We start from the raw sequence: 25,739 nt of genomic DNA on the forward strand, positions 1-25,739 counted from the left end.
CAGGTGAGCTTAGGAAACAAGGAGAGCAGAGCTGGTCTGTTTTACCTGCAGTAAGCTCAGGACCCATGGAGAGCAGAGCTGGGCTGTTTTACCTGCAGTAAGCTCAGGACCCATGGAGAGCAGAGCGAGGCTGGCTTACCTGCAGTAGGGCTGGGTACCAGGTGAGCTCAGAACCCATGGAGAGCAGAACGGAGCTGGTTTACCTGCAGTAAGGCTGGGTAAGAGGTGAGCTAAAGAGCCTTGGAGAGCAGAGCGGGTCTGGTTTACCTGCAGTGAGGATTTGTATCCCTGACCTCTGAAGGTGTGCCGCAACCATCACCTTTGTTAGCACCGTGAAATGAAAATGCTCTTGGCCAACTGTGAACCGTAGGCAGCACCTGTGGACCTGCAGATTGGGAATATGCAATAAGCATCCTTCAGGTCCAATGCCACCATTCAGTTTCCAGGGTCTTGTCTAGAGCAGACAGGACTTGGGCTAGTGGGAGCATCTTGAATTTGTCCTTCCACAGGAAGATGTTGAGAGGGTGAAGATCTAAGATAGGAGAAATACCTCCTCCATTCAGCACAAGAAGTAGTGGGATTAACAACCAGTTCCTACTTCTGAGGCTGGAACCTTCTGAATGGCCCCTTTGACCAAAAGGGGCTGAACTCTCTGCTGCACAGTGACATGTGGCTCTCCGTCTGCCATCCAGATGATGCTGGAAGATGCAACGGGGTAGAAAGAAATGGGGGGGTTCAGCCCGGTCCTACTTGTCTGACCTAGTGGCTTGCCACCCCTGGTGGAAATGCCAGATCCTACCCTCAACAGGGTGGCTGTGTGTCATGAAGGACACACTAGAGAGGTTTTGAGCAAGCAGCAGCTGGAGTGGCAGGGGACTGAGTTGCTCACTGTCTCTGATGCCAAGCTGCCTTTTTAAGCTACAGCCTTGACCACAAAAAGATTGGGAAACCAGTTGGACTGGCAGCAGGTACTGAATTTGGCATGACCCAGCCTTACTGCAGGCCCACCACCCCCGCTCTGCTCTCCATTGGTCCTGAGCTCACGTGCTACCTAGCCTTACTGCAGGTACGCCACCCCCGCTCTGCTCTCCATGGGTCCTGAGCTCACCTGGTACCCAGCCTTACTGCAGGTAAACCACCCCACTCTGATCTCCATTGATCCTGAGCTTACCTGGTACCCAGCCCTACTGCAGGTAGGCATGAACCCGTTGATGGAACTGTTTGGATGGGGCAGACAGGCCCAAGGAACGTGCTGTGGCCCTGCTTTCTTTAAAAATGTTCGAGAGAAGTCTGCTTTCTCGTCAAAAAGCCATGCCCATTAGGAATGCTGGACATCCCCATAGACCTCATCGAGGTATGGCGCTGAAGCGCCACACTCATACAAATCAGCCAAGCTAAGTATTCAGTCGTGTTCAAGCTAGACCGGATCATACATTTTTGTCATCATGACCATACTGGAAAGCTTGAGTCAGGGAATCCTGGTGGTCGTCCGGAACTGCTGGTAAAACTTCGGCCACTGTGTCCCATAGGGCATTAGAGAAGCAACCTAGGAGACAGCTGGTGTTTATCAATCGCAGAGCAAGACTTCTGGAGGAAAAGATGCGCTCGCCAAATGTCTCTATCCATGAAGAATCAAAATCAGATGGGGTGATGAGGAAGGCATTTGGTTTTATCCTATTGGTGGAAGCCTGCACTACTAATCTCCCTGGTGTGGGGTGCTGTGTATGAAAGTCATTGTCGCCTGGTCGGTAGTGCAGAGCAACCGACTAACTGGTGGCCCACACATGGTTTTGTCCAAGAGGGTATAAGAGAGGGCTTCATTAAATGGTAACGGAAGTGCTTGAGTAGGCTAGAACTTCATCAAGAACATTAGTCTTCACCGCCATAACAGGGAATGATAAGTCTAGTACTTCTGCCTGCTACATAACAGCAAAGATGCACACTCTATGGTGGCAGGGCCAGGAGGAGAAATGAAGCTAGTGTCTGGTTAAGTATCCAGTTTGCTGGCATTTTGTACTTCCACATAGCAATTTTCCTCATACTGGGGAGAAAAATCATCTCCTATATCAAAATGGACACTGTCTGAATCTGTGCTGAAAAAGGTGAATTAAGTCTGGCCCCTTAGGTGTGGTGAGGGCAAGGTATAAGAATCTGACAGGTTGCCCAATGGCTGGGCTCTAGTGGTATTAAGGTGTGGCCTTAGTCAAGGTAGATTTTGCTTGGAGTTGGAGGGGGGGGGGGGGCTAATAGGTTGTGAATCCTCTAACGTCGGCGTCCATTTGAAGGAAACCAGTGCAGCGGGTGGTGGCGGAACCATAGTCCACACCGGAGCCAATGTTGAACCCAAAGAGGTTAGAGGGGCACAGACAGCTCCAAGTGCGGCTCTTCCACCAGAATTCTGACTAGATGACCCCCTTTTTCCTTGGGTCCAGTAGGGAAAACACATAGCAAAGCCTCCCTAAAGACCTCCCCCGAAAGACTCTCAAATTCAGGGTGCATGGGGTCTAGGCTTGAGATCAGGTCCAATGAAAATCGGGAGTGAGACCAGCTGGCTCTTTGATGTCCTCTCTGGAATTTCAAGAGTGGCAGAAAAGGGCTAATAACACATTTCTTATGCTTCTTTTTGGACTTACTTGAAGACTTTGACCGCGACAAAGATTAACCACAGAAACGACTATGGGAATGGGACCAGGCTCTTCGTTTCAACCTCGGTCAGTCCTGGAGTGGAGCTGACTGATGTTTGAAGGTAAAGCTTTGACTTGTGGCCTTCGTATTCACCTGGGTGCAGTTAGCGCAAGCCCTGGAATTGTGCTGGGCCCCAGGCACCAAAGGTCTATCTCGTAAGGGTCTGTCACAGACATCTGTTTGTAACAGTCCTTGCACGGCTTGAACACTGAGTTTTACAAGGTGACATTTTCTACTTACACACTGGAAAAAACTGGAAAATAGTCTTCAAGACTAAGGAGTAGCTCTAGATCCGGGTCTAAAAGAGCAGAAAGCCTAAGAAAGCAACCGACGTCAGTGCGCATGAATTGCGCATATATGTGGCTCCGCTCGTCACTTCTGGGCCAGAATGACGTTGATTAAGAGCTGCATAATGCCACCTACCGGCATGCATGAGTACTGCTTTGAAGATTCCAAATCCAGCCTGACGCCTGGGGAATATTCACAAGGTGCAGAATCTGGGGTTAGAAGTATCCATCAGAAAGGTAATTACATATTCTGCCGGACACACCCTATAAGGAAAGGAAACCGAAGTTCTGGCCAAGTAGGTGCTCCTATCTCTCAGAGTTTAAAAAGGATAAAAAAAAGTACTAAGGTGAGGTGGAGAAGTACACGGTCTTGTATTTCTGTTCTCTGAATGAGCGCTTATCCTCCGAATAGCAACAGTGACTTTCCTTCTTGAGTAGAGCTTCACAATATTGTCTACTTTCTTGATTCCTATCTTTACTGGTACCATTCCAAGTCATGAGCAGGTTGATCTGAAGGCGTAGAAGCTGCTGGAGCAGTGACAATGAGATTGGGGAGGTCCGCTGACAGTACTAAAGCTGCTGGAAAGGAGGACCCTCTGGGAGTGCTTGTAAACGGGAGTCCCCCTTCACCACTGAGAACGGAGGTAGCTCCTCAAGAACATGCTGGCTCCAGAGAAGAGGGCATTTTATTAACCTCTTCCAGTTCATCACCATACATTGAAAATGCCAACAGAGGCCAACCTCTCCCACAAACAGAAGCTCCCATTGTTAAGTATGTTGGCATAAGGAGTACAGTGATGTCTAATGGGATGTTCCGTCCCCCCCTCCTCATCAAAAGCCTTGAAGTTGACTACTACTGCATCAAGTGCTGTGCGGTGAAATGTCCCACTGGGAATTGTGGGAGATCTTGGAAGTATTATAGTTATTGTGAACAGGGTGATTGTAATTACAACAGACAGCACAGGCACCGGGAAAAAGTATTATCTGCATCTGATAATACCTTTGTAAGTGGCAGCAGTTGATGGACTCAGTGAAACTGAATATATTGTCGGGCTGCAAAATTCTCACCTCCACGGAGAGAAGATGAAAAAGGCACTGCAAATGCTCAGATCAAAATTATTGGCAAACTACGCAAATTCTAGTCCATAACAGTCTGCAGTGAAACGTATTGATTGAGACGCAAGATACAACTACTTCATGCACAACGGCAGGTAAGACGTAGACTATTCAGCATAGTTTCTGGTCCATTTATGTCTAGCTGGCACAATTTCAGTAGCTGTCACATGCCCACACTACCTCTTAATTTGGAGGATGCTGGACCTTGCAGCAACAGCATTAATATTGAGCTGCAGGCCTGAAGACCTGAGTTAGGATAAAGTAATGGGAGCATGAAGTTCCAAAGGATAAAAGCAGTTGATGGGAAGACCATACAATGCTTTGTGAAGAGTATTAACTTGAGTAGCAACATGGTGTTGGATCATCTGGTGAACAAAAAGCAGATTTGCTGTAAATGATGCATGTGATTTGCTGCTACTAATGATACAGGTTATAGTGGTTTTTGAAAGATTTGGTAAAACTGGAAAGTGTACTCTTTTCTAAAGTTATAACTGGAAGAAAACCAAATAAACGTGATAAATAAAATGCTTTTATTTAGTATATAGACAACTTTGTGAAGTGATAGGAGGCAGTTTTGAGGGTACATTAAAAGGAAAAGGAAACTGCATCTGTGTAAATGTTCAGGAAGTTAAACAGTCCGATCAGCCCAGCTCATATAAGTAGGACATTGTTCAGCGTCTTCGGGTTTGTTCAAAGAGGCCATGAACAGAACAGTGTAGAATTCATCCCACAGTAATCTGCAGTTAGGATGTTCCTTGAGAACAGCACATATACTGAATAATTTGATTTGACTGCTAAAGATAATAAAATCTAAAGCAAGGGAAGACTTCAATCATACGGTCATCAATCACAGCCCAACCATCTTCCAAATTCTCTGGCTCTCTGCCCGGTCACCTTCCTCCTGTATATAAAATACCTTTAGTGGGGCCATCGTGAACTTTTCCATTTGTAGCAGAGAGCTCCAGAACGCATTTATCCAGAAATGGTGCTCTACAGCTCTGAAAACCTCTTTTTTATTTTTTTTATTTCATAGTGCCAGCTCCCATCTTCGTCTTGGCTTTGTCCTCTACTAACTTTCACGCTGGTTTATATGCCCCTTCTCCTAAATCAACTCTAACGTATCAGGACTTTGTTCCAAAGCATCCAATTCTTACACCTTCCTTTGCAGAGCCTGGTCCCCCTACTGCATAAATACTTTCCATAGCTTCTCTTTTGGTTCTCTGACACATTTTGCTTACTTATAACCTACCATTAACACATGGATGTTTCTTGGGTAGCATGGCAAGGCCTCCACAAATTCTGATGTGATTTTTAACTATTAAGGAAAGTACAGGTGTTGCTTATTAGTTACATAATAAATGATTGAAGTGTAATTTACAAAAGAACCTGCTAACCACTATAACCGTATAAATTAAATTTGTAATTAGAAGGAGATAAGAGGGCATACTCAAGCCAGAATGCTAACATTAAAGGAACTGCTTTTTTCCATACTACCTTTTATAAATATTATCCATATATGGATTTCACCAGGGTCCTTTCACATGAACTTTAGGTTTTACTATTTTTAGCTCTCAATCACTCTCTTCTTTCAAGCTTAAGGTCTTCAAATAGGGAGGGGCCATGTGCTCTAACAGCTGGGTACCTTAGTCCTACCAAAAGTATCCAGCTAAGTGGCTATAAGAATCCAAGACAGTCTACTTTGCTTTTGCTCTCCCCAATGGCAACAGTAATGTGTCTCAGACATTACCTACAAACACAGTCCTCACCTGATGCCTCTAGTCAAGCCCGCTTCAGTAGGAACGTACTACTTAAGAGAAGCCAGGGTAATGACCCCGGCGGCCAAAATCAAGTGAATGTGAAATAGGAAAAGCCTTCTCTTTAGACTTAAAGAAGTTGATTTGGTCAACTGTTCAACAAGAAGGGGGGTTGGCATCCTTAATTAATCATGCTTTCAATGCAGATTGTATCAACCCTACTCAATACTGTAAGCCTATAGCCCTTCAGATATGACAAAAATCTAATGCTTGATAGATTTTGCAGCTCTTTACTAACAGAATGTCATAATATTCCTTTCACAATTCCCAGAAAAGTAACTCTCCCTCTTAAAAAAACCCAAAAAACAATTGCACGTGAACTCTCCAAATCCGCTTTGGTGTGTTCTGCATTACATATGAAAATGTAAGCAAGGAAATCAATAGAAACTTTGAAATTTGTTTGCATTTTTCTTAACAGCAATAGAAAAATAATTCAAACAAACTGCATTGCTTTAAATTGAATGTGAACTAATTTTCAGTCCAGGTCCCTCCCTCCTATCTGTAGAGACAGGGGCTCTCGTGACGGAACACAGGATTATCCAGATGCTATAAAAAAGGGTTGGTGGTTGGCGGTCTGGATGCAAAAGGTCCTGATGGTGGTCCAACCTACAGGAAGGAAGACAAAGGTGTCATAATTTAGTATTTCCAGCCATTTATGTTTACCCAACAATCCCTTCCCAAGACATGAACGTGCACGTCCAAATTACAAGGCCACTACTATCTATCTGCCGCATACTCACAAAGTAAGTGAGCATGATTGCCGGATGTGGCACAATCAAACAAATAAGGCATAAAACGTAAACATTTTTAGTGGTAGAATACAATCTATGCAAACTAATGTAGGGATCAAAGTAATTCAAATAAAAGGAGAAGTGGAGCGAGTGTCCTAATATGAGAAGGGGCAATTTCAACACAATAGCTGAAGCATCTTCTAATTCAACCAATGGACAAACAGCCTAGAACATAACTAGATTGTCTATGCTTTGAAGCAGGTGAGAACACATTGAATAAACAAGCATTTGCAGTGTAAATAGGTCTCACATTTATGAGTTAGAGCTATTGATATTGTAAATGGCAATGTTTTTTACCTACACGTTTTATTTTTGGAGAGAATGTATATAGTGTGCAAAATCCCTTGGAAAGGTCCTGCACTTCGTAATAAATATATTGAAAGACGCAAAGTGTGGATTGTGTCAACAATTGCTTGGCACGTACCTCATGGGTGAAGTGTCGCCACACATGCACACCGTGGTGCTTTACTAATGCGAAACTCATTAATAAAAGTAGTGCTTGCAGACTAACCAACGCGATCGGGATCAGAGCATGTGAATCCGAATCCCAGCTTCTCTCTCATTTCTAGACTATTTGACTCACTCTCCTGTGTCTTGGTTATCCCCTAAACACTGGGAGGCAATGAATTTTGCCAAGGGGGCGGGGGGCTTCGGGGGGTACACGAAAATGTATTCATTGCCTAGTTGTCAAAGGTCGCCCGGTGCTATTAGTTAAAAGTGTGCAGATTTCATTAAGATATTAAGAGTACTTTACTCGCATCTATGAGAAAATCGACATTAACTAAACAAAATGCCAGAACGCGTGTCAGTTTTCACAGTGTTTTAGACAGTACTGGGTGCTTAGTTTCATTGCATTAATTTTTGTATTTACACTTTTACACAGCATCCAAAGTAGGTTACCTAACCCCAAAGCTCCGAGTTGTTAAATGACCCATAGAAGGGAGTGTTTTACAGTTGAGCAAATGTGTCCAAATGTAATTTTGGTGGTGCCATGGAATGATCAACCAATGAGGTACTCGATGAGCAGGTATTTAACTACACGTTCAAAACGTACGGTATTGTGGCTGTTTGTTTGTACACAACCACCTCTCTGAATGTGTTTATTAACACAGAGCTTCATCTATCAGACAGTGCTCACAGAGGGGCGTCTAAAGCACAGAACAAAATGTATTCATTTATCCTGAGTGTGAAGGCACCCAGAAGGCTTAGGTGCCCGCCCGGAGAGGCTAGGGATCCCAGCGCTTCTACTGACTCTGCTGTGCTCCTCTGCACCAGCAGGGCACAGCTCAGAATCTGCCGCTTCTGCTAAGAATAGGTGAGGGGGATGAGGTAGGGGCATGCGGGAGTTGCCGGCAGATTTCCAGGTTATTGAAAGTGATGATTCTGACGTGAGGCAATGGAGACTGACTTTGTTTGTCTGCACCAGTCTATTTCTCTACCATCTACCGGGCTCACTGTCATGTATCCATTCATCTCTCTTCGATAAAGGTGCGCGAGCCAATATATTAATTAACAGGTAGAGCCAGCCGGAGACGAGCCAAGGGTATATGAGCCAGTGGACGAGCCGTGAAAATGATCGGCATGTTAATCATTCAGTAAACATGATGTAAATGTGCGATAATGTGTCTTCAGAATTCAAAAAAGTGCATTTCTTTAGCGCGTCACGTCAGTACACAAGATTATAGCACTGAATTGAAAGTGCTCGTTTTAAGCATGAGTTAAAACACTGCCGCTCCTCCCGCCCAGCAACAATGCCATTTGTGAACTAAGAGGCGTCAGTTGCCATGCATACCCCGAATGTTGCCTAGAGTCTTATTATATTTAGAGTAACATTAAAATCTAGTTCATTAAACACAAGAAGTTTTTGTGCAGCACGCATCTTGAACTCGCATACTTCTAGGTGGCATTAATAAAGATGAAAACGGAAGTGCCGGCAGGCAAGAAAACACAAACGGGAGAGTGTGTGGGGACGAGGTTGAGAAGTCACAGACTGAGGGAGGGGGCAGTGGGGAGGGGAGACAGGGAAGAAAATAGTGTTAAGAGTAAAGGGGCCAATAGCCGTGGAAGGATACAAATGATGAATGAGGAGGGACTAACAAGCCTCAAACCAATCGGATGGCAGCATTTAAGACAAAAGCCAATGGGCAGAGAGTGGGCGGAGCTTCCACAAAGCTTCCACACTACAGTATATACTGCATGTCTCGCAAAGCGATGGCAGCGCATTTGTGCTGCAACGCTAGGCGAGACCTAAAAAGCAGCCACAGGATCCCACCGGTGTGCCAGAAAATAACGGGAATGTGTCATGCACAAGGAGGGATCTATGTATACAACAAACAAGGAGACACAGCCAGGAAACTGACATGGTAACCTTGAGATTTCAAATTGTAAGAATAGATGCATTATGATTCATGATAAATAAAACCGTACAGTAGTAGATTGACACTTGTCTTAGGTTTATGTTTTTCTTCTGAATCACAGAATTGTTTTTCTACATGAAGGTCCTGAATACTTACACTTTTGTAGATATCGAGGAATATGCCTTCCAACCTTAACCCTGTGGTAGTGGCATTCTCCACAAACGATAAACTTCCTACTTATGAGTTAGTGCATTTGCGCTACATTATTTTTCTCAACAGGGAACATACTTTTCTAGTGGAGAAGCCTCTTCCCTTCCACCATTATAAACTCTGATCCCTCCCCAAAGTTCCAAACCCCCTGCAAATGTTTTGAGTCCTAGAAAGTTTCAACTTTAGAGAATAGTTACACCATGTGGAGACCCTTTTTATGCCCTCTTCATGCCTACTAGCATTTCCCATTTAGAACCAGATGCACATTTTTTTACACTAGTTTGTGAACCCTATCAGTGAGACAAAAGAATTGTGAAATACACTAAATGACACTTTCTGTCAGCGAATTGGCACCCCAACATGCAATTTACAATGCCCCCTCTAAATCCCAATTGATATAGTCAAGAATGGCGTCATGGATCCCAAAATGCCAAATTTCTCTCTACTACCAGAAAGGGAATTCAGTTTTTTTGTTAACCAAACACTACACAGAATGTAACCCATGAATACAGATCACAAAAGAGAGGAAGAGCTTCACTAGTGATGAAAGACTACGAGTGGACTCTCACTTGTTCAAGAAAAATGTGCTTTCACTCGCACCAGGTTTGTCTACACCAACTAGACTCATCGCATGTTAATCCTGCTACTTTAAAGCCACAACGCAGACAAATATTTGGCTAAATTAATAGCTGCATTCACACACCATAAAAACAAAGTACTAGATGAACAATTTACTTACCACCCGCAACGCCATATCTGGTATAGACTATATATAGCTTAAGATTCCTTACCATTGAATTTCCCCAGGAGTCAGACCGGAAGATTTTTTGTGAGCAGGACCCCTGCACGCCGATAGGTGGCGTAGATCAGCTAAGCATCCATCGCCCATGTTGGAAGTGATGTCGCGGTACCTATATAGGTGCCACCCAGGTGCGATGACATTAGTTTCTTTTCACCCCAGAAGCGTAGAGCCATGAAGAACACCGACCACTGGTGTGTCAAAACTAGAGCCCTGAAAGGAGTAATCCCTGTCCCTAGAGCGGAGAGGATGGGTGGGTAAGGAGTCTGAGCCTAGATATAGTCTCTACTAGATAAGGCATTACCTAAGGTAAGTGACTTGATTGTCTGATAAGAGACTTCTACCTGCAGATTCTTTTCCTTTGAATAGATACCCAAGCAATACCATTCCCGGAGGAGGGTTACCAACTAATTTAAAACGAAAAAGTCGCGCAGGGCCGCACGGCTAAAGTGTCTATCCCTGCACACCTGGCTGTACAGACAGTAATGTTTCGTGAACATGTGCAGTGAAGTCTATGTTGCTGCCTGGCAGATATCCAGGAGCGGAACTCCGCATGCTAACGCAATGGTAGCAGCTGCAGCTCTGATGGAATGAGCTCAAAAACCTTCAGGATGTTGCTTCATGGCCAGTACATAGCAGATTTCTATGCAGAATATGACTGATTGAGAGATGGTCTGCTTCTGAGCCGCTCGAACTCTCTTTGCACCCAGATACCCCACGAAGAGTTGGTCGCCCACCTGGAACTCTTGGGCACAGTCAAGGTAGAACGACGATGCTCTTTTCGGGTACAGGCTATGGAGTAGCTGATCTTCTTTAGAAGGATGTGGAGGTGCATAAAAAGTAGGCAGGGTGATTAACTGGCCTACATGAAACGGTGTGATCACTTTTGGTAGAAAAGAGGCCGGTGTGCAAACCACCAGTTTGTCAGGAAATTTGGAGAAATAAGGCAGCTTAGATGATAAGGCCTGCAATTCATTCACTTTACGGGCAGATGTAAGTGCCACAAGGAAGGCTGTTTTCAGTGTGAGAAGCCTTAGGGGACAATTATGGAGAGGCTCGAAAGGAGTTCATATTAAAAAAGTCAAAACTAAATTAAGGTTCCACTGAGGCATAATGAATGGTGAAGAAGGGAATAGATCAGTAAGAACTGAGAAACCTAGGCATAGTAGGGGACTTGAACAAAGAGGGTTAGTCAGGCAAATGCAGAAATGGCAGATGGATGGCCCTTAAGAGTGCCTAGAGCAGTGCCTACTAGGCAAGGGAAAGAATGAAGAGTAAGACTTCAGAAAGAGGAGCAGAAGGGGGTCAATAGTTTTTTCTACAGAACATGCCACAAAATTATTCCAATGGCAGGCGTATACCATCTTGGTGGAGGGACACCTGGTTACCAAGATGATGCTACAGACTTCGGAGGAAGGTTGAAAGCTGTCAACTGTCGCCACTCAATCTCCATGCAAAAAGGTGGAGAGTGGACAGGCTCAGGTAAAGAACCCTTCCCTGTTGCTGCGACAGAATATCGTCCCGGAGGGGCAGACTAATAGGATCAATGGACATGCTCAGTAGCTAGAGCTACCAGACTCTCTTTGCCCAGTCCAGAGCCACAAGGATGACTTGTGTCTGGTTATTCCTGATCTTCTTCAGACCTCTGGGCAGGAGTGGTATGGGTGGAAAGACGCACAGGAGGCCTGAACTCCACTTGAGATGAAAAGCATCTCCAAGTAAAAGCTGCCCTGGAAACTCCAGTGCGCAAAACTGCTGACCTTGTGCGTTCTTAGTGGAGGTGAACAGATCTAACCAGGGCTCTCCCCACTGCTGAAAGAGACCTTGCGCCACCTCCGTGTGGAGACGCCATTCGTGATCCACTAAGCATCTTCGGCTGAGTTTTTATGCTTTGGTGTTTAGAGAGCCTACCAGGCGTTGAACCACTAGGGATATGCCCAGCTGTTCTAGCCATGTCCAGGAGGGCAGGGCCTCTTGACAAATGGTCCGCGACTCCACACCACCCTGTTTGTTGCAGTATCACATGGCAGTGGTGTTGTCCGTGAACACCTGCACTAGCGTTCCCCTGATGGAGGGTAGAAAGGCTTTTAATGCCAGTCGGTTGGCACGAAGCTCCAGCACGTTGATGTGGAGTCCAGATTCCGCCATAAACCAGAGTCTTCTGATCTCTACCTCTGCCAGATGACTGTGCCATCCCAGGAGTGACACACCTGTCATCACGGTCAGGTCTGGTTGGAAAAGAGAGGGGGGTCTGCCTCTGACCCAATTGGGGATTCATAGGCCACCACTGCAGATATTTTGCAGTTCCCTCCAAGATCTGGGCCATGTCGGAGACAGTTACCTCATGCTGCACCCACCGGAACTTCAGGTCCCACTGCAGATCCCGCATATGCCATCTGGCATGTGTTACCAGCAGAATGCAGGAGACCATGAGTCACAGCAGCCTCACAGTCACTCTTACCGAAACCTAGAATAGAGGCTGAAACATTGGTATCATAGCCTAAATATCTTTGACTCCCCGCTCAGGAGTATAAATTCGAAACTGCACCGTGTTTAGAAAGGTCTGATGAAAGGGAGCGTCTGAGACGGAATCAGGTGTGACTTTGGCACGTTGATAGTGAACACCAGCGAGTGCAAAAGGGTCGCTGGAGGTGGGAGACGACAGCCTGGGGTGAGCCTGCCTTCAGCAGCCGGTTGTCAAGATAGCAGAAGACTGGCACCCCTGATTACCAGAGATGAGCTGCAATCACCGCCATCACCTTGGTGAACACTGGAAGGGTGCTGGTACGGCCAAAGGGGAGCAGGGTGAACTGACCATGCTCGCGGCCTACCGTAAACCGCAGATATTGCTGGTGGGCAGGCAGGACAGGAATATGAAAATAGGTGTCTTGCAAGTCCAACATTACCATCCAGTCTCCTGGATTCAGGTCAGACAAAACCTGAGCCAATGTGAGCATTTTGGATTTCTCCTTCTTGAGGAAGAGATTGAGGGCTCACAGATCTAGAATAGGATGAAGGCATTTGTCCTTTTTGGTAACCAGAAAATAGCAGGAATAGCAACCAAAGCCTACTTCTGGCACTGGAACCCCCTCGATGGCTCACTTGGCCAAGAGAACTGACTTACTTGCAGAGAAGGGCAGGTGATCCTCTGTCAGCCGGTTGTGAGATTGTGGCATGGGGGAGGGGTAATCTCGAAGGGGAGGGAGTAGCCCCTTCGGACAATCTGCATAACCCATCAGTCTGATGTTATGGACTGCTTATGGGGCAGGTTATGGTGAATCCTGTCGCCAACTGGGTGCCCATTGTGGTAAAGGGGCAGATTAGGAGGGTTTAGAGGTTATTGCAGTAGGGGGTAGCAGACTGACCAGACTGCTGGCCACCTGACTCACAAGGTCTGTGGGTACTGTGCCCTCGTAGAGGTTGGACAGCTTGTGCGACACGGTGGCTTGGTTGGAATTGGCACAGCTGGAAGCCCATTCAGTAGCTATGAAATGAGCGAAAGGCAGATTGGACGAGGGGTTGCAGTGAGACCCAAAGACCTGGCTATAGCATGAGAGTTCATGAACCACTCGAATCATTCTGGTCGCTGAAGAGAGGGGTGCCATCGAAGGGCATGTCCATAAGGGAAGCGTGGACATCCCCGAAAGGCAGTTCATCCTCAGCCAGGCTTGGCACCTAAGGGACACTGTCATAGAAACCGCACTGCCTAGTGAGTCTGTCGTGTTAAGTCTGCATTGAATTGTGATCTTTGCTGCATCTCTCCCGTCGATGACTGTTTGGGAGAGTATGGCCTGGGCCTTCTCCGGGACCTGTGGCAGCACTTGCGCAACAATATCCGAAAGAGTATGGGAGTAACGGAACAAAAGGCATGCAGTGTTCACAGACCACAATGCCAGTTTGGAGGAAGAGAACATCTTCCCAAATGAGTCCAGCCTCTTGGATTCCCTATCTGGGGGAGCGGTAGGGAAAGCAGACCAGCATCTTGAGATGTATTCACACCTCTGGCTTCACCCAGTTCCTCACACCAGTCCATATTTTGTTCTTTCTCATAGGGCTGGTATTCCAAAGGGTCCAGCAACCCCTCCTAGTCTTCCCCAAGGCCTAGCCCAAGAGAATAGTGCTCAGGCTCCGACCTAGGAGGCAAGACACCTGTAGGCATCAGGTGATGCCCATTCAGCTCAAGGTCAGGGATGACACCACCAGTGCCAATAGAGTCAGGGCAGGAGCAGCCAGCACGGAACCAGATGGGGCACCCTCCCATCCCGCAGGGCCCAAAGGCAAGTCAGAGGGGTTGGGCTGCCCAAATATGAGGCGTACGGCCTCATAGAAGTCCTTCAAGTGTGTGGGGGTCGCTCCGGCTCCCAGAAACTCGGGGTGGTGAAGAGTCAGCTCAGGCGCAGGTTCCAAGGAAAGAGGCCTAGAATGCTGATGCTCCCTTACTGTGTCGGCAGAGAAGTTCACAAAAGCTTCAACAACTTATTTTTCTTGACCCTCGACTAACCAGCGTGTCCTAAGGACTCTAAATAGGACAATGTAGACTTCAAGCTACACGACCGGTCCGAGCCCTTCCCCTAGTTGGAACCTCGTCTAGCGCAGAGTAGCACGCCTGGCCACCATGAGCTTTATGGACCGTTTTCTCAAATCATTTGGATGCATAGCCCACCTCTCAGAGCAGGACTTCAGGTTGTGCTCAAAACACCACAGACAGACGAGGTGCGAATCTGCCACAGACATCGGGAGGTAACAGGTTCCGCAGGGCCTGAATTCTGTCTTGCCCGATGACATTCTCGACACACCAGGAGGAAAAACCTTAGAAATGGTTGACAAAATGTCGAACAAATCCATTCAAAAACTGACCGAAGGGTAGCTTTTCTGTCTCTTGGATCAGCGCTGGCTGGCACGGAAATAAAAACAGACAGCCTGCCTTGGTGGTGCCTAAATAGGTACAGCGACCTCACTTCCGACGCGGACGGACGCAGAGCTGATCAATGCAACCTACTGCACGATGGGTACTGCTCACGAAAAATCTTTTAGATCCAGTCTGACACCTGGGGAAATTCAAAGGTAAGGAACCTGTGGTTAGAGTTCTGCATCAGATGCACATATTTTATCCGCCAGATGACCAGACATATTTGTAAAGATAGTTCATTAGAGACTTTTGCCGGATTGTCTACCCTATTACTCATATCACCAAAAAGTGTGATCCTTCATAGAGATACTGACCAAGAAAAAGCATTTGTACAACTCAAGGCCTTTACAACAGCTCCTGTATTAAGACAACCTGATTATACCGTATCCTTTCCTCACATGCAGCTGGGGAAACCTCGTCATAGAGAAATCCCAGGACTCATGAGCTGAATCCAGTAACTTCACTCTCTCACACTTTATATGCAGAACAAAAAAACAACACTATTTATGACAATGCATGTTTGCCTATTCAGGAAGCATTTTGTCACTGGAGAGATTATTTGGAAGGAGCAGCTTTTCCCATCACGGTCTGGATTGATCATAAGAACCTCGGGCACCTTAAATCAATGAAGTGTATGAACCCTCAACAGGCACATTGGTCTCTCTTCTTTTCAAAATTCCTTTGTAATATAGCCACGGCTTTAAGTAGGGAAGGTTCCTCCAGATCTCATATCCAGTAGTAATTAAAAACAGACATTGCAATGGGCCCCTATATTCATGTATTTATATTTACAGGTAAAAACACTGACTTTTTTTTTAAATTACTAAAAACCGTTGGATAATCTGTGTCAGCGTTGTAGTTCTTGTTTATATTTCAAGTTTCACTTAATCTTGAATTCTTTAAGAAAATTTGCTTTTAACAAGATGTGTTTTTACAGGCTTTTTTCGTGCAACGATTAACTCTTGCTTTCTGCCCCTTGTGCATACTGTGGTCTGAGGTACCCCTAAGGGCCTGTGTGAGCTGAGGTTGTGGATGAGTCTGTATAATGGGTCACAGTTCATACCTCTGGAGTGTAGACTGAGGTAGTGAGAGCTGGCTCAGAGACAGTGTTGAAGGCCCAATATAAATCAGCACATTAAGACGTGTTTAAGACATTGTGATACCTGTGTTGAGGCAAAGGATGTGCCAGCCCTTGATACAGACATCCGTGGACTTCAATGGGGCACTCCCAGAATCTGAGGCCATGGCAGTCTTCTAGTGGTGACTGACTACGTTTCATTTGATCCCATTAAGTTGCCCACCGCCTCCGAGCGTGCACAGATTTTTCTAATAAAGATCTTTAGGTCACAGGGTTTATCTGAGGTAATCGTCACGAATAGGAAGATCCGGTTCAATGCTCGTTTTTGGAAAGACTTAGAAAAGAAATTAGGGATGTGTTAATTTATATCCACTAGTTACCATATACAGATGGTCAAACCGAGATACTAAATCAACTTTAGAACAATACTTGACGTGCTAACTCATGCAACACCAAAGCGTTGAGTGGTTACCCTTTACCGAGTTTGCATATAACTCCATGCATTTGGCGTTGAGGGGCTCCCCATTTTTACTGTTCTTATGGTTTTCACACTCCCATTTGGCATGAAGTTCCTGCCCTCTCACAGGACCCAGCAGTACAGTCGCTGTTGTATAACCATCACACAATCCAGAAAAGGGGATAAGGAAAATGCTACTTACCAGTATGCATTTGTTCTTGGCATGTAGAGCTGCAGATTTGTACACTGTGCATAGATCGCCATCTGGTGTTGGGCTCGGATGCTTGCACTTTGTTGTTGTCTTGGAAGAGTCTTTGAAGTCACAAAATAGGTGACTCCTCCCTTGGACTATAGTGCACATGGGTATCAACTCCATTCTCAGATTGTTTTTCGCCATGATGGGAAATGATGGAGTTAGTAAGAAATAAAGAGATGTCAATGTGAATGTATCTAATTAAGATAATACTGGAACAGATACAGGTTCTGGGGAGGCGGGTGGGCATGTACAACTCTGCAGCTCTACATGCCAAGAACAGATGCATACTGGTAAGTAGCATTTTCCGTTCGAGGCATATGAGCTGCAGATTGCACACTATGCATAGACTGTATAGCAGTGTCTCCCCTAGCGGTGGTCACCTGTATCTGTTGCAGTGGTTTGAAAAAGTGTTTTAAGAACAGCTTGGCCTACAGAAGCCTGTTGCTTAGCCTGCACGTCAACACAATAGTGTTTGGTGAAGGTGTGTGGTGTAGACTATGTTGCTGCTTTACAGATGTCATCTAAGGGGATGTTCCCTAAGAATGCCATGGAAGCCCCTAGTTTGCGTGTTGAGTGCGCTCTAGGGGGAATTATTAATGTGCGTTTAGCCTTTTGGTAGCATATTTGAATGCATTTGACTATTCACCTAGTGATCCCAGCTTTGGAGATGGGGTTTCCTTTACGAGGTGGTGCAAAAGCTACAAACAGTTGTTTTGTCTTTCTAAAGGACTTAGTCCTGTCAATGTAATAAAATAGGGCTCTTTTGACGTCCATTGTGTGAAGAGCTCTCTGCTACAGAGTCCGGGTTCTGGAAAAACACCGGTAACTCAACTGAGTGGTTAAGATGAAAAGCCGAGATTACTTTGGGAAGGAATTTTGGATTTGTTTCAAGAACCACCTTGTTACGATGTATTTGTAAGAAAGGTTCTTGTATGGTTAAAGCCTGGATCTCACTTACCCTCCTGAGAGAGGTAATGACGACAAGGAAAGCTACTTTCCATGTGAGGAACTGCAGTTCACATTTGTGTAGAGGTTCAAATGGGGGGACCTATGAGCCTGGTAAGTACAATGTTTAAATTCCACATCCGAGAGGGAGGCAGTCTGGGGGGGGATTATCCTTTTAAGGCCCTCCATAAAGGCTTTAATTGCAGGTACTCTAGTGTTGTCTGTTTTGTAAATAAGCGGCAAGTGCCGCTAGATGTAATCTTATGGATGAAGATGCTAGATTACACCTTTGTAAGTGTAGCAGATAGCAAATCATGTCCTGGATTGAAGCATCCAGTGGATCGATTTTATTGCTATTGCAGCAGATAACAAATCTTTTCCATTGAGCTGCATAGCAAGCTCTAGTAGTAGGGCGTCTGGCTTCTTTAAAGCTGGTTATACAGTCCGGCGGAAGGTTAAGGTAACCGAACTCTAGGACTTCAGGAGCCAGATCGCTAGATTCAGTTGATCTGGAACGGGGTGCCTTATCTCTCAATGGTTCTGCGTTAGCAACGTTGGGGAGAGACGCAGTTTTTGGTGTGGAACTACTGAAAGTTCCAGGAGTGTTGTGAACCACAGTTGCCGTGGCCATGTGGGAACTACCAGGATCATCCTGAGGGACTGTTGTCTGAGCTTGCGTACTACTAAGGGAATCAGTGGGAGTGGTGGAAAAGCGTATGCAAATCTGCCTGACCAGTTCATCCATATCATATTGCCTTTTGACAACGGGTGTGGAAACCTAGCGGCGAAGGTTGGGCATTTTGCTTTTACGTATGTGGCGAACAGATCTATGTCTGGTTGACCCCACATTTGGAAAAATGGCTGAAGAACTTGAGGATGAAGTTCCCATTTGTGAATGTGCTGTGTCTGTCGACTTAGCAGATCCGCAATCTGTGAACTCCTGGAAGGTGTTCTGCAAGAAGGTATATGTTTTGTGGAATGGCCCATCTCCATATGTTTTGTGCCAGATGAGACAGCTGCAAAGAATGTGTGCCTCCTTGTTTCTCTATGTTATACATGGCTGTCATATTGTCCGTCCGGACTAGGACAGTCTTGTGGTGTAGGTGTACTTGGAATGATTTTAATGCTAGAAATGTTGCCAGTAATTCCAGGTGATTGATGTGGAGCACTTTTTGTTGAGTGGTCCATTTGCCTTGAATTGTGTGGTTTAGGAGATGGGCTCCCCAGCCGGTGAGTGATGCGTCTGCTGTTAGCACTATCTGTGCAACCGACTCTAGGAACGGCCGCCCTTTGGAAAGGTTTTGTGTGTTCCACCACTGCAGAGAGCGATGTGTGCGGCTGTCCACCAACACTAGATCTGTAAGTTGTCCTTGAGCCTGGTTCCACTGACATGCTAGGCATTCTGAAGTCTTGCGTGAGGTACGATAAAAATGCAAGAGGCCATCATTCCTATGAGTTGCATGAATACCCCTGCTGGGAGGGAATGCTGTGGCTGAAATTTAGTGATTAGGGTTTGTATACTGGTTATCCTGGCTGGATTGGGATATGCCAGAGCTCTGGAGGTGTTGAATGTCGCCCCTAGATACTGATGTATGTGGAAGGGCTGAAGATGTGACATGGTGTAGTTTACTGTGAATCCCAAGTTGTGTAGTAGCTGTATAGTTTGATGAGTGTTATGAACATACTGGTCGAATGACTTGGCTTTTTATCAGCCAGTCGTCGAGGTATGGAAAGACATGGATTTGTTGTCTTCAAGTGTGCTGCTACTACTGCAAAGCACTTTGTGAACACCCTGGGTGCAGTGGTCACCCCAAATGGAAGGACTTTGAACTGATAGTGTTGTCCTTCCACCATGAATCTTAGATATTTCCTGTGAGCAGGGTGTATGGGAATGTGGAAGTAGGCGTCCTTGAGATCTAGTGTGGCAAGGAAGTCGCCGTGTTGAAGTAGTGGGAGGACCTGTTGAAGAGTGATCATGTGGAAATGATCTGACTGTATGTAGAGATTGAGAGGTCTGAGGTCGCGTATTGGCCTTGGGGTGCCGTCCTTTTTGGGGATTAGGAAATACAACGAGTAAACCCCTGTTCCTTGATTGTGTTAGGGAACTTGTTCTATTGCCTGCTTTTGAAGCAGTGAGAGAACCTCCTGTTTTCAGAGCTTGAGATGTTCCGTGGACATTTGCCGCTGTTTGGGTGGTATGGTGGGTGGGGTTGCTATAAATTCCAGGCAATAACCATACTGGATAATTTGTCTTACCCACTTGTCTGTGGTGATGGAAGTCCAGACAGGTCGGAACTGTGATAGTCTCCCTCCGACTGGGGTGGAATGGTCTGGAGGGAAGTCACTGCTTATTAGTGGGGGGAGGTGCGAGTGTTGTTGTTACCTCGGCCTCTCCCTTTTTTGTTATTTCCCCTGTATCCACCTCTAAAATATCCTCTGCTGGGGGATGTTTACGTGGTATTTTTGTAGGAAGAAGAGACGGTGTCTGCTCCGATGTTTTTGGATGCTCCTCTATAGAAGGAGAGACGAAAGGAACCGCGGGTGGATGGAGACTGTAATGCTCCCTTGGAATTAGCAGTCTCCGTGTCTTTTTTCATTTTTTTTTTTAGAGTGATCTGAGTAACACGCTAGTGTTAATGGACCTAGAGGCAGTGTCAGCTGCATCAAGGGCACACTTGATTGATGCATTGGTTATTAATTTGCCCTCTTGAATTAAATCATTTGCCTTGGTCTTCTATTGATCAGGTAAATGTTGCAATGGGGTTTCCAGTTGGTCATAGTGAGCCCTCTCGAACCTAGCAAGTAATGCCTGTGTGTTGGCTATCCGCCAGTGATTAGCTGCTTGGGCAGTAGCTCTCTTGCCGGAAGCATCTAACAACTTAGATTCTTTATCCGGAGGTGGCGCCTCGCCGGAGGTCTGGAGTTTGCATGTTTCCTAGCATTAGTTACCACTAGGGAATCTAAAGGCAGTTGACCCTTGATGTAGGTGGGATCATTGGGAGCGGGTTTATATTTGTTGTCAATCCTGGGATTGAGAATTCTAGCCCTAACAGGGTCTTTGAATATGTCAGGGGCATGTTTAATGACACCCTTTAACATTGGCAGGGTCTGTACAGTCTTTTGTGACTGTTCAAAGGTGTCTAGAAGAAAGTCCTCGTCTGCGGGGTCAGATTGCATCTGAACACCATGGTAGAGAGCAGCTCTATTTACAAGCTGACCAAAGCCAATATTGTCATCTGGGGGAGATGGCTTTGTTGGGTATGCATGGGGGGTCAGGGAGGTCTGGAGGATCAATTGGGTCATCATAATCGTCCCAATCGTCCTGTGATTCGTCTGTGTCGTCATCAGGGTCAGTGAAAGGGTCACTGTTGCCTCCTCCATACCCTAAATCATCATCATCGTATGGTGGTGGTGAGTTTGGTGGAAGTATAGGAGAATGTGGAGGAGAGACAGGCAAAGGAGGAAAAACAGAAGAAGAGGGTCTTATAGGTGAAGTGGCACAGTCTTCTTTTCACAGGCACTACAGGAATGCCTGGTGTGTCCAGCTTCCTCTTTTTATGTGGAACAGCTGCCAGATGTCCTGTTTTGGGGTCTATGTGGAGAGTTTTTTGTTTTGGATCGATAGGATCCGGCAGAAAAAGTTCTTCCTCTTCGGACACAGCTTTCGGCGCCGATTTCTTCAGGTCCGAGCGAGGTTTGGATTTCTGCTTCTAGACCTTGGGAGGTGGTTTAGGGTCCTTCGGCTTGGCTGTGGAGGCGGAAATATTTTTCGGTTCCAAATGTTTTGGATCTGATGTCTTGTTTCGGCGTCGAGGTGCTCGGTGCCGATGTCTTTTTTGGAGTAGGCGCACTCCTGACTTCGGTGTCGATAGTGCCTGCGGAACACTGAGATGCGGTTTGCTCGGTCCTGAGCTATCGGAAGGCTTGTCCTTTATCTTTGGAGCCGGGCCCGGGGGAGGGGCTTCTGAAGCTTGTTTTTAGTCGCGACTGGGGCCAGCAGGCAAAGTCTTGACCAGGGCCTTCTTTTTTTCGGGTGGAGTTGGGGTAGGGGCAATTGTACTCACTCATTGACCAGGAGTGATGTGGTTGACTGAGTTGTCTGCTTCGGACACGATTTCCAGGTCCTAAGAATCCAGGACATCGGGCCTTCATCGAAGATGTCTACCGGTACCGGAGCTGCTTCCTGCGCCATGATGTGTCGTTGGGCCCGGCGATCACGGATGGTCTTTTTAGATCTAAAAGAGGCGCAGGCTTGACAATTGTTCTCCTCGTGCTCGGGTGAGAGACACAGGTTACAGACCTTGTGGTGGTCACTGTGTGGAAATTTAGCTCCACACTGGGGGCATTTTTAAAATTGATTCCTTTCTATGAGCTGTAGGCCCGAACAGTGTCGATAGGCCCAGCGGCTCGGGTCGATGACTGGAATTGAGTAGTTGAGGTGCGCGTCGAAGATCACGCGATCGAAAACAATACAGGAGCGCAGAAGTTACATCCGAACCAGATGGCGGAAAAAAACAATCTGAGGATGGAGTCGATGCCCATGCGCACTATCGTCCAAGGGAGGAGTCACCTATCTCGTGACTACAAAGACTCTTCCAAGACAACAACAAAGTGCAAGCATCCGAGCCCAACACCAGATGGCGATCTATGCACAGTGTACAATCTGCAGCTCATATGCCTCGAACAGAGATGTTCATGCGTATGTAATGTAAGTAATGAGAACTGCAACAACTACAGGTGTCCGGGGAGGTGGGAGGGCGCATGTGAATCTACAGCTCTACATGCCAAGAACAGATGCTTACTGGGTAAGTAACATAATCCGTTCGAGGCATGTGTGCTGTAGATACACATGGTTTGCATAGACTATATAGTAATATTCTCCCAAAGCTGTGGCTAACCAGTAGATGTTGCAGTTGTCTGAAAAAGTGTCTTTAGCACTGCTTGCCCTACATTGGCTTGTTGGCGTGCTAATACATCCACACAATAGTGCTTGGTAAATGTGTGTTATGTAGACCATGTTGCTGCTTTACAGATGTCAGCTATAGGAATGTTATCAAAAAAGGCCATAGATGCCCCTATTTTACGAGTGGAAGGGGGTATAAAGTTTTTACTTTTTGCATAGCAAGTTTGAATGCATTCAACAATCCATTTTGAAATACCTGTTTTAGAGATAGGATTGCCTTTGTGAGGTGGAGCATAAATAACAAACAGTTGCTTTGTCTTACGAAAGAGTTTTGTCCCCTCAATATAGTACAACGCTCTTCTGACATCAAGTGTGTGAAAAGCTTGTTCTGCTACAGACTCAGGTTTAGGGAAGAACACAGGTAACTCAACTGATTGGTTAATATGAAAAGCAGACACTACATTAGGGAGGAACTTTGGATTGGTGCAAAGAACTACCCTATCTTTACGAAGCTGAAAGAAGGGTTCTTCTAAGGTTAATGCCTGCAGTTCACCAACTCTCCTTAAAAAAGTGACTGCAATAAGAAATGCAACCTTCCATAGAAGAGAACTGTAAAGGACAAATTTGTAACGGGTCAAAGGGTGGACCCATAAGTCTTGTAAGTACAATGTTAAGGTTCTACATTGGCGCCAGAGGTACCCTGGGTGGTATTACTCTCTTTAAGCCTTCCATAAAGGCTTTAACAACAGGAACGTTGAACAAGGATAAATGCTGTCTGTTTTGCAAATATGCCGCTATTGCTGCAAGGTGCAAATGAATAGAAGTGTAAGCTAGACTGGTTTGCTGTAGGTGCAAATAGTAACAAATAATGTTTTGAAAAGAAGCATCCAGAGGATTAATTTTGTTGTTGTTACAATGGACTACAAATCGGTTACATTTTGCTGCATAATCTAGTAGTAGGCTTTTTTGCTTCTTTTAGAATAGTCATACAGTCTGGTGGTAAGTTTAAATATCCAAACTCTATGATTTCAGGAGCCAAATTGCTAAGTTGAGCTCTTTGAGACTTGGATGCCTGATTTCTCCATGGTTCTGAGTGAGAAAACAGGACTGGAGGTGAGATGCAGTTTTTGATGTGGAACTACTGACAACTCCAACAGGGTGGTGTACCATGGTTTGTGTGCCAATGTGGGGGCTACTAAAATCAATGTGAGGGATGTTTGCCCGAGTTTCTGAACCAGAAACCGAGGGAGTGCGAGCGGCAGAAAAGTGTAGGAAAATATCCCTCAACTATTCATCTATAGGGCATTGCTTGTGGATAGAGGGTGTGTGAACCTGGAGGAGAAGTTTGGGCTTTTGGAGTTGTCCACTGTGGCGAAAAGATCTTTTTGTGGAAATCCCCATTGTTGAAAGTATGGAAGGAGAACTTGGGGATGAAGTTCCCACTCGGCAATCTGATTGTTTACTCCTGGAAGGTGCTCTGCCAGAAGATGAATCTTGTGATGAATTGCCCAGCTTCAAATGCTGAGAGAGGCTTCACAGTTGGAATGTGTGTGTCCCCCCACCCGTTTTTTTTATTTAGTTTATAGCGGTCATGTTGTCTGTGCGGATTAGGACAACTTTGCCTATGAGATGAGACTGAAAAGCTTCCATCGCTAGAAATACTGCAAGAAGCTCCAGATGTTTGATGTGGAGATGTTTGTGCTTGTTGTCCCAGGGACCCTGGATTGTGTAATCATGGAGATGGGCGCCCCAACCTGTGAGAGATGCATCTGTTGGCACGATGTGTAGAAGAGGGTAGATGAAGGGCAGCCCTTTTGATAAATTTTGTGGGATCCACCACTGCAGAGAGCAATGGGTGTGGCTGTCTACCAACACTAGATCGGTTAATGACCCTGTGACTGATTCCACTGATGTGCTAAGCACTCTTGTGGAGGACGCATGTGTAGTCTTGCATGTGGCACTGTTGCAATGCATGAGGCCATCATTCCTAGCAGTTGCATGAAAGTGCTGGCTGGCGAGGTCTGGTTGGCTTGAAACTGTAGCAACAGAGTTTGGATGTTGTGAATTTTGGCTGCATTGGGAGAGGCTAGAGCTGTGTGAGTGTCGAGAGTGGCTCCCAGATAAGTCTGTATCTGTGAAGGCTGCAGGTGAGATTTTTGCGCATTCACCGTGAAACCCAATTGGTGGAGTAGATCCAGTGTGATCTGAATGTGTTGCAGACATTTGTGATACATGCTGGCTTTGATAAGTCTAATTAGCCCTTTTACGTGCATTGGACACTACCAGTTGATGTGTGAGTGGACCCAAGTGTTTCGAATAAAAAGTCCTCTTCTAATGACTCTTTATGTAATGCTACCCCATGGTACTCTGCTGCTCCAGCAATGAGTTCTTAATGAAGAAGTTACTTACCTTCGGTAACTATGTATCTGTAACAAACATTAGTTAGTTTTAGATTCCTTACCTTAGAATTACCCCCAGGCGTCAGATTGGATTCGGAAAGTTTTTTCGTCAGCAGTACCTCTGCGTGTCAGAAGGTGGCGTTGGTCGGATCCGCGTCTGTCGTCGGCGTCGTGGTTGTCGGGATGACGTTGCGGCAGCTACTTAGAAGCCGCCCTTGCGCGCTGACGTCAGTTCTGTACACGACTTTCTGCGCCAGAAACGCAGAGCCATGCAAGACACTGACCACTGGTGCACAAAACTAGGGCCCTGAAAGGATGTCCTTAACCCTAGAAATCAGGGCGCAAAACGAGGAGGATGGGTGGGGCGGTAAGAAATCTATAACTAACTAATGTTTCTAACAGATATATCGTTACCGAAAGTAGGTAACTTGTTCATCTGAAAGAAACACGTTAGTTATAGATTCCTTACCTTAGAATAGATATCCCAGCAATACCAACACTGTACTCCAGCTCTATGCCCCTTCACTACGCTATACAACCCTCTACTCCACTCTATTCCCCTAAACCCCAGTGTGCCACACTCTACTCCAACCTACAACACTTTCCAACACTCTATGACCCACTCAACTGCACAAGATGCCACTCCAATTTATAACAATTTACGCAACTCTAATGCACTCCATGACACTGTACTATACAATATGCCACTATACTATATAACGATTGCTTCACT

The 25,739-nt window shown here is 45.8% G+C and overlaps 1 protein-coding gene across 1 annotated transcript in view; it reads right to left on the bottom strand.

Annotated features, from left to right (window-relative positions):
• Nucleotides 1-4,601: 4,601 nt before the first annotated feature.
• The window catches only part of AGFG2 (ArfGAP with FG repeats 2), a 567,631-nt gene continuing 546,493 nt past the window's right edge, over nt 4,602-25,739 (bottom strand). The window contains exon 13 of the mRNA XM_085639598.1: nt 4,602-6,508. Within this exon, the coding sequence (XP_085495724.1) occupies nt 6,449-6,508 (60 nt within the window). The 3' untranslated portion in view covers nt 4,602-6,448. The remainder of the gene's footprint in view (nt 6,509-25,739) is intronic.

The sequence above is a fragment of the Triturus cristatus genome, chromosome 12 (genome assembly GCF_964204655.1).
Source record: "Triturus cristatus chromosome 12, aTriCri1.1, whole genome shotgun sequence".
Taxonomy (NCBI): domain Eukaryota; kingdom Metazoa; phylum Chordata; class Amphibia; order Caudata; family Salamandridae; genus Triturus; species Triturus cristatus.